At 42.0% G+C, this 10,000-nt stretch overlaps 1 protein-coding gene across 2 annotated transcripts in view; it reads right to left on the bottom strand.

Moving 5' to 3' along the window:
* Positions 1-10,000, bottom strand: part of LOC143134937 (uncharacterized) — an 18,753-nt gene that overhangs the window by 3,258 nt on the left and 5,495 nt on the right. For both annotated transcript variants that reach the window (XM_076295667.1, XM_076295668.1), the window contains exons 6-7: positions 9,624-9,712; positions 493-605 (exon numbers count right to left, since the gene is read on the bottom strand). In XM_076295667.1, coding sequence (XP_076151782.1) covers positions 493-605; positions 9,624-9,712 — 202 coding nt within the window. The remainder of the gene's footprint in view (positions 1-492; positions 606-9,623; positions 9,713-10,000) is intronic.

Raw genomic sequence — 10,000 nt, 5'->3', positions numbered from 1 at the left:
GGAGGAGGAGGAGGAGAGGAGGAGGAGAGGAGGAGAGGGGGGGAGGAGGAGAGGGGGAGGAGAGTGGAGGAGGAGGAGGAGGAGGAGGAGAGGGGGAGGAGAGTGGAGGGGGAGGAGAGGGGGAGGAGAGTGGAGGAGGAGGAGAGGGGGAGGAGAGGAGGAGGGGGGGAGAGGAGGAGGAGGAGAGGGGGGGAGAGGAGAAGAGGGGGGGAGGGAGAGGAGGAGAAGAGGGGGGGAAGGAGAGGAGATGGGCATGAGGAGGAGAAGAGGAGGAGGAGAGGGAGAGGGGGAGGAGGAGGAGAGGAGGAGAGATAAAGAAGGTGGTCAAATGACCCCTGCTCACCTCTTAGTAATGAGATTGTCTGTGTGTGTGTGAGGGTGTGTGTGTGTGTGAGGGTGTGTGAGATTGTCTGTGTGTGTGAGGGTGCGTGTGTGTGTGAGGGTGTGTGAGATTGTCTGTGTGTGTGAGGGTGTGTGTGTGTGTGTACTCACCGGGCAGTAGTGGTTTTCTGGACAGACGTCACAGCTCGCTTGACCCCAACGGATCTGATAGAAGCCACTGCTGCAGATCTGACACAGGAGCTGGACGGGATCCTTGTGCATGCCTACACACACACACACACACACACACACACACACACACACACACACACAGGCTGTTAGGATGCTGAACTCTCTCCCCCCTCTCCCCCTCCACCCTCAGCTACATCCTGGACTTTGGACCCACAATGGCTGCCTTGCACTACTCCACTTGCACTACTCCACTTGTACACTTGCACACTTTGCAACTTGTTGTTGTTGTCCTGAAAACACTTCTGAACACACTTCTGAGGGGTATTTCACAAAACCTAGATAAGGGATTAAGCTGGGATTTTTTGGTTATCCTGGATGAATTTAGCCTTGACTTGGTTTCACAAAAGAGATGGCACATAAGTTACCATGGGGATTTATTCTCTGCACCTACAGCCAAGCTAAGTTAATTCTAATGATAATTATGTTGTCTTATTGGTTCAGCTAGGTGTCATTCAAATCAGATCTCCGTGCTAATTTTTAAGGAGCTTTATTCCATTTTTATACTATTTGCTAAATGTATTTGCTCGCAAAACAAACCGGATTGTCTGCCTACTATCATATGGTTATTATTGTAATTGTGATAGCCTTATAATTATTAACATAGGCCTAGGTAGGCTACTCGTTGTTTGCTTCTTTTGTTGATAGACGTTTGATGAATAGCCTACTGTAGTTGATTGGAAGTGGGTAAGTTCTCGGAGGTATTTTCAACTATAATATAAAGGTATATCATACTATGTGCATCTTTGCAGTGGCAAGCGCTTTTTTAATGACGTTGCGTGTCGAGACAATGAAGCACTCACACGTGGGTGCATACGTAAATTTGCATTCAGTTGGTCTACCACGCCTACTCCTGCTGTTTTACAGAAATAGCCACAATTTCCCGTTCCAAAAAGGACAACTTTACTTCATTGTTAGTCTATATCAAAAGCGGCTGTTCACTTTGTGTGAATGACTCTATTTTCCGCGTCTTTTTTATTCCAACCGTGGGCACTTTGGGGCAGAAACGAGAACGCGCACACATCCTGAATTACTTACACCTGGCTTGACATAGTCGCTCCTACTCATCCTGGATTGGCGTAGTGAAATGAGTTGAGCTAGGATGACCAGACAACGCTATGTCAAACCTCGCTTTATCACTTATCTTGGATGTCTTAATTCTGCCTTTGTGAAATACCCCTCTGCTGCTCTTACATAACTTGCACAATATGCCACTTGCATACTTAGGTCAAACAAAACTACCTCAGCCATTTATTGGCCTGACTTTTGCACTATTATATTGACTGTCTACTGTATGCACAATTGCACATTTTCAACTCAAATTTTGCTGCTCTTATTTTCTTCATTGTATGTGCCTTCTTATTTACTTTTTATATTGTTTACTTGAATGTTATGTTTGTCTGTTTTATGTTTGTCTGTGGACCTACCGTGGGATAGTGGGAAACGTAATTTTGATCTCTTTGTATGTCTCGACATGTGAAGAAATTGACAATAAAGCAGACTTTGACTTTGACTTTGAGTTATTGTATATTATTATACAATTGTTTGGTGCCACCTACTGGTTGTTTCTTGAACTGCAGATGAGGCACATCTAGTATTCTGAGTTCAAATGTACTGAAACTGAAATAAGTCAAGTCAAGTTTATTTATTTGTTTCATACACAGGTCATTCAATGTGCTTTACATAAACAAAAGCAGACCGTAAATAGAAGGGCAATAGTCAAATAATAATTTAAAAGGTAAAGATCATAATATAATAATTTAAAAGGTAAAGGTAAAGATCATAATATAATAATTTAAAAGGTAAAGATCATAATTAAATAGTTTAAAAGGTGAAGATCATAATTAAATAGTTTAAAAGGTAAAGATCATAATTAAATAGTTTAAAAGGTAAAGATCATAATTAAATAGTTTAAAAGGTAAAGATCATAATTAAAAAAAGGAAACATAAAAGACAAGGTAGAATAATTTAAAATAAAGAATGATTAAAAAGACAAAATAAAAGACACAAGGTGGAATAATTTACAGGCAGATTCAGAATTTGTAACTCAGTGCAGTTAGCAGAAGGCATCTGAGGACAGTTTGGTCTTTAAAGCGTAACTCTCGCCAAAATGCAACCTAGGGTCTACAAATGAACTCGAGCATTGAGAACATTGTTTGTGTACCCAGAGTTTACTAAACAGAAAGGTTTTGGGACAACTCACTCCTTGACTGGCAAGATGGCGGCGAGCAGAAAAACCAAGTGAGTTGTTCAAAACCTTTCTTTTTTTTTTTTTTTTGTTTATTTTCTTTATTATCATTATTTCAGTTCAACCTGGATATGGCAAGTTGTCCATTTCAAGAAGACATTCTTACATTAAACATATTGACAACACTAACAAACACTGACAAAAAAAATAAAATAAAAATGAGAAACTAAAAAAATAAATTAAAATATAAAATCATAATAAGGAAGACAATAAGGACAAGTATACAAAAAAAAAAAAAAAAAATCACACAAAAAGGAGAAGGGAAGGGAGTGACCACTGTCTACAGAACCATCACTGTAGTAAGGTTAACACTGCTGCCTTATACATTACGGTGCTTGTATACACCACCACAAATGAAAAAAATAAAATATAAAGCATGTCTCTGCTCATTCTACTGGGAGTCAGGCAATGTGATTTGTTCCCTAACATAGTCTAAGAAAGGTGCCCATATTTTATTGTACTTATTTGCTGATCCTTTCAAAGAGTATCTAATTCTTTCAAGTTTAAGAAAATAAAGGGTATCTTTGATCCAGTGTGTAAATGTTGGGGGTTTGCTGTCTTTCCATTTGATCAAAATCAGCCTTCTAGCAACGAGGGTGAGGAAGGCAACGCTATCAGACTGTGCCTTAGTTAGCTTACTGGACTCGAGCATAATACCAAATAACCCAGTAACAGAACATGGTGAGACCGATTGACCCAGGAAGCCTGAAATAGTGTTAAAGATAGAAGTCCAGTAGTAGTCCAGCTTTGAACAAGACCAGAACATGTGGGTATGTGATGCCGGGTGGCTTTTACATCGATCACATAGTGGATCTACATCCGAGAACCTTTTGGATAATCTGAGTTTAGTCCAATGTATGCGATGTACAATCTTAAATTGTAATAGTCCATGCCTTGCACAGATTGATGAGTTATGTACTCTGCCTAAGGTGGCCTCCCAAGATGCCTCGGGGATAGGCTCCCCCAGCTCCCCTTCCCATTGAGATTTTATATCAGAAAGAGTAGAGTGTGAGAGTGCCATCAGTTTGCTATATATGGCTGATATAATTCCCTTAAATGATGGAGGTTGATCAAGTATATGATCATAGGGGGTGCATTGGGGTTGATTTGGAAATGCTGAGGATATATTCCTAGTGAAGTCACGAATTTGAAGAAAACGAAAAAAGTGGCTTTTTGGGATATTGAAGTTATCGCACAAATGTTGAAAGGAGACAAAAGTTCCATTATGATAGAGATTATAGAATTGTTTAATACCTGCGTTGCTCCAAATAAGAAAGGCCTTATCCATTACGGATGGTTTGAAGTAATGATTAGCATGGACAGGAGACTTAAATGAAAAAGACTGCCATCCAAAGTGCTTTCTTAGCTGATTCCATATTTTCAGGGTGGATCTAACTAAAACGTTTGTTGTGTGAGCCGCAAAGGACGAGGAGAGAGGGGCGTAAACAAGAGCAGCCAGTGAAGATGATCGACAAGAATGGGATTCAATAGATTGCCAAGACAGAGCATCTGCTCCAGGGTCCTCAAATAACCAGTGTATTATGGAGCGAGTGTTACAGGCCCAGTAGTAAAACAAGAAATCAGGGAGAGCCATGCCACCGGAGCACTTGGGTCGCGTTAAGAAACTCTTCCGAGCTCTGGCAGGTTTATGATTCCAGATAAATGATGAAATAGTTCCATCCAGTTTACGAAAATAGGACTTTGGGATGAAGACGGGAATATTTTGAAAAAGATATGTGAATTTTGGGAGTATAGACATTTTAATTGAGTTAATTCGGCCTGCACCAGACAATGGAAGTTGGCCCCAGCGTTCTAAGAGATGCTCAACCCTTGTCATTAGAGGAGGAAAGTTCTCTTTAAAAAGTGTCGAAAAATCTTCCGGCACAGTAATTCCCAGGTAGATAAATTTACGAGTTACTTTGAAGGGGAAGGTATTAAATGAGAGTGTACGAGCTGATCTGTTTACTGGGAATATGTCACTCTTAGACAGGTTAATTTTGTACCCAGAGATCTTACCAAATGTGTCAAATATATTAAGGGCTGATGGTAGGGAGAGGAGGGGGTCAGAAATGTAAAGCAGAAGATCGTCCGCATATAGGGAAACCCTGTGTTCTTGACCACCTCTGAAGATCCCAGTCAGTTGTGGCGTCTGGCGCAACGCTAATGCTAATGGCTCAATTACAAGCGCAAACAACAAAGGCGACAGAGGACAACCCTGACGTGTGCCGCGGGAGACTGGAAAGAGTTCAGAGGAAATGTTGTTTGTGCGTACTGAAGAGGCAGGATCTGTATATAATAGCTTAACCCAGGAGATAAATGTATCCCCAAAGCCAAACTTTTTTAACGCGTAAAACAAATAGCTCCACTCCACCCTATCAAATGCCTTTTCGGCATCTAAAGAGAGTACAATTTCAGGTATTGAAGACTGTGAGGGGTGGTAAATTATATTTAGAAGTCGACGTACGTTAGAGAAAGAGAATCTATTTTTAATAAATCCAGTTTGGTCTGTAGAAACAATGTGTGGTAGTACAGATTCTAGACGTGTGGCCAGAACCTTAGCTAAGATCTTGAAATCAACTGATAGAAGAGACACAGGACGAAATGAGCCACATGACTGGGGGTCTTTACCTTTCTTTAGTATTAATGAGATGGAGGCTTCACATAGTGTTTTGGGCAGATGGCCTGATTCAAATGATTCATTGTACATGTTTAATAATAAAGGTACCAATTCCGTAGAGAATTTTTTATAAAATTCAACCGGAAATCCGTCGGGGCCTGGGCTTTTGTTACTTTGCAGGGCAAATATTGCATGTGCTACCTCAGCAGGAGATATGGGGCTGTCTAGAGACTGTACTGTGGCTGGTTTAACCTGGGGGAGAGAGATATCGGCAAAGAACTGTTCCATCTCATGGAGGGTGCATGTTTGTTCAGAGGTATATAAAGATATATAATAGTCCCTAAATGCTATATTAATTTCTAGATGGTCCCGGGTTAGACCGTCCTGTGTTGTAATTTCAGGGATGACATTACAAGCAGAGGACTGTCTAAGCTGATGAGCCAGGATTCGATGTGCTTTTTCGCCAAACTCATAGTGAGAATGCTTGGATTTTAGCACTAGTTTCTCTATGTCTTGAGATGTGAATGAGTCGAATTCTGTCTGTAGAAGAAGGCGTTCTTTCAAAAGGTCGGATGATGGGGCATTGGCGAGCTGACTATCAATTTGAGAGATTTTATTAGTAAGCTGATTTAATGTTTGTTCACGCTGCTTCTTAGCAAAGGATGACGAAGATATTAACTGACCCCTCATGTATGCTTTGAAAGCTTCCCAGACTGTCTTGTGGGATACACCAGGAAGAGAGTTAGTCTTGATATAAACATCAATGTTGGTGGCAATAAACTGGACCATATCCTCAGCTGAGAGCATATTGGTATTAAACCTCCACCGTGGACGAATGAGGGGCATATGTTTAAATTCCAATGTGAGAGAAAGTGGCGAGTGATCAGAGATGACAATTGCTTTGTATGAACAATCCCTAACTAATGGCAGAAGCCTTTTGTCTAACAAAACATAGTCTATACGAGAAAAGGTTTGGTGAACATGAGAGAAGAAAGAGTAGGACCTTGTATATGGGTTGAGGGTACGCCATACATCAGTCATTCCATAGTCTTTGAGGAAGTTGTTAATCACCTTGGCAGATCTAGATGTGGCTATTTGTCTCTGGGATGACCTGTCCAGCGTTGGGTTTAGGCAAATGTTAAAGTCCCCTCCAATGATCAGATAATGAGAGTCAAGATTTGGGATAGATGAGAGAAATCTAACAAAAAAACCTTCATCATCATAGTTAGGAGCATAGAGGTTGGCCAACACCACAGGAGTATTAAACAGGGTTCCAGGCACAATAACATATCTCCCGTTTCTATCCGAAATGACATCTGAGGCCGTAAAAGCAACACTTCTATGCATGATGATAGCAGTCCCCCTGGCTCTAGTATTAAAAAGTGAGTGGAAACTTTGGGAAACCCACTTCCTTCTAAGTTTTGCATGGTCAGAAAGAGATAAATGTGTTTCTTGAAGGAAGGCAATTTGTATGTTTAAGCTATCCAAATGAGCTAAAACCTTATTGATCTTATTGGGTCGGCCTAGTCCTTTGACATTCCAACTCGCAAAATTAAGACAGGCACCCATACTGTATTTGCCGAAAGGATATATAGTTATAATGGAGACAGCATACAAAAACATAGAAAGATTCACGTGGCCACAACACACAAGGGAGGTAAGAAACAAAACATTCATAAAACACATAAAAGCATATTACTACATGTACCCCATAGCGCCCACCCACCCATACACCCCCCCAACATGGGTGTGAACTCCCTTTATACCACAACATAGAAAGCTTCAGCTTTATCGCTGCTTAACTACAGATCAGCGAATAATTCAAACCGTAAAACAAAAAATCAGTCAAAATTCAGGTGAAAAGGGAAATGAATGACTGCAAAGACCACTACATGACTAATTCTATTATAGGAAAAATACAAGTGAAGGAGTAGGCTAGGCTAACCCTATCCCTCAAGTTATTAACGCGAACAAAATAGCTATAAGAAAATGTGGCTTATGGTTACCATATTTTAGGAAAACGGGTGCTAATTATAAATGTAGTAGAGATTGTTTTAACCTTAAAGTTCTGAAGCCACCCAAAGCCAGCGTTTAATCTGGGTCCGGAATATCCAAAGACGTGGTCGATTTGATGTAGTCCATTGCCTTCTGTGGATCCGTAAAACGGTGCTCAGTCCCACCCGGTAGCGTGATTCTGAATGTGGCGGGATGTCTGAAGCCAAACCGAGCACCCGATATATTCTGGAGCGCCTTCCTCGTTTCGTTGAACGCAGCCCTTCTCTTAGCCTCGGCAGCCGTGAAGTCTGCGAAGATGTGCACCTGTTTATCCTGATGTAGAAGTCGTCCTTTCTCTCGAGCCAGGCGGAGAATCTGTTCTTTAACATGAAAGAAGTGAATCCTCAGTATAAACGGTCTGGGTGGTTGCCCCTGCCTGGGCTTGGGTAGAGCTAATCGGTGAGCTCGGTCAAGAAGTGGCTTTTCGTCGAGATTCAACAGGTCCTTAAGGAGGCTGGAGATATACTGAGTCGGTGCATTACCCTCCTCTCCTTCAGCAATGCCGATTATCCGCAGATTATTCCTCCTCGACCTGCTTTCTAGATCCTCGCATTTATTTTGAAGCGCGAGGACCTCATTTTTTAGAGCTGACACCGTTACTTCCATTTCAACTATGGTATCGCTAGTTTTAGTGGCTGAATCCTCCACAGCAGCTAGCCTCTCCTCCTGAAGATTGATGGTCTGTTGTATGGCTCCCGCTGTTGTTCGTAACTCCGACTTGACAGCTGCGACATCAGCTTGGAGGCCCTTGACCGCAGATTCAATGGTGTTACAAATGTCTGCTTTTAATGATTGCATCATATCACGGAGCATAGTCGCAGTTACCTCCTCTTCATCGCTAGCATGAGCCATTTGGCTAGCAGATGCTGTAGCCCGCTGCTTCGACTTGGTGGATTTGCCTGAACCCGACATGTCTGGCGCTCTAACGTGATATTGCTACAACCTTGAGATACTTAAATAAAGGTCCCACAACTGATTCCCGAGAAAAATTAAGGCTAAATGGTCTTTTTAATCGATTGAAATTTCACCTGTTGGGAGCTGCCAAGTTTCACGTCTGCATCCTACTTGCTCAGCAGCGCCCCTCATCGTTCAAAACCTTTCTTTTAGTAAACTCTGTGTACACAATGTTCTCAATGCTCATGTGTAGAGACACTGGTGATACTTCGAGCAAAGGTTCATGTTGTGTCAAGCCTTCTTAGTGTTTTAAAAATAGTGATTTTGATGTGATCATGCATCAAAATAGTAGTGCCCCTAGGACTCCCATTCAAAAGGTTCCCACATTACCCTAGCCTGGGTATTCCCACATTACCCTAGCCTGGGTATTCCCACATTACCCTAGCCTGGGTATTCCCACATCACCCTAGCCTGGAAGCCCAGGGTCGGGATATTTGGTCTGGACTTGTTCCATTGAGAAACAACTATGCCTAAACCAGAGCAGCTGGCACCGACCGCACCAATCAAATGATCTGGGCGGGCTTGATGCGATGATGGACAGATGAGCAACTCTGCCTAGTCTATGATGTCACCTGTGCGTGCTTTGGTTGATTTTGTTTAACCCATTTACTCCTAAAATGCCTGCTAAAAACGCCTATAGAATCCTATGGCATTCTAGACTAAATAACCTTTTCTGAAAAAATACTAAGAATTGTCAATGTCAACCAAAACCTTAACATCTAAGCCTCTGTAGCACCTAGAAACATGAAATAAAAAGCATGCTGCGCTACGCAGCAACCAGCAGGAGATAGAATGTTGCGTCGTGCAGCATCTGGCTCGAATGGGTTAACCTACAACAAAAAGCATTGTTTGGGCTCTTTTCCCTACAGGATTCACAGTAGGCTATTTAGTTGATCTGATTGGTTAGGTCTATCCAATTGAGTGCAGAGGCATTTTCCCCTGTATCTGTTGAAACACACCTCAAGATCATGTCCCAATCATGCAGTATCAGACTCAAATTTTGAATAGAATTGAATATGGCTACGTCAGTTATCCCATTCCTCAAGTCCTTAGATATTATTATGTTAGTCCAATCCTTAATCTCTTAGTTATTCTTCTCTAGTAACCTTTTTCTGTTTTCAAACTTCTCTTGAGCTAGCAGGGGTGATGGTGCTGTGTGATCATTGGTGATTTGGTTACCTGGGCGACAGGGCGTGCAGTCCCTGGCAGCAGTTTGGAGAGCTTCAGTTCCAGCAGGACACACGTGGCATTGGGCACAGCTAGAGGAGCTAACATTACACACAACCAGTTAGCTAGAGGAGCTAACATTACACATAACCAGTTAGCTAGAGGAGCTAAACTTACACACAACCAGTTAGCTAGAGGGGCTAACATCACACATAACCAGTTAGCTAGAGGAGCTAAACTTACACACAACCAGTTAGCTAGAGGGGCTAACATCACACATATCCAGTTAGCTAGAGGAGCTAACGTCACACACAACCAGTTAGCTAGAGGAGCTAACGTTACACATAACCAGTTAGCTAGAGGGGCTAACGTCACACATAACCAGTTAG

The sequence above is a fragment of the Alosa pseudoharengus genome, unplaced genomic scaffold (genome assembly GCF_046254945.1).
Source record: "Alosa pseudoharengus isolate Yale_2024_CS ecotype anadromous, Long Island Sound unplaced genomic scaffold, YU_APseudo_1.1 YU_APseudo_1.1_scf_2, whole genome shotgun sequence".
Lineage (NCBI taxonomy): Eukaryota > Metazoa > Chordata > Actinopteri > Clupeiformes > Clupeidae > Alosa > Alosa pseudoharengus.
Note: the sequence above shows the minus strand (reverse complement) of the source record. Positions and strands in the feature narration are given on the sequence as shown.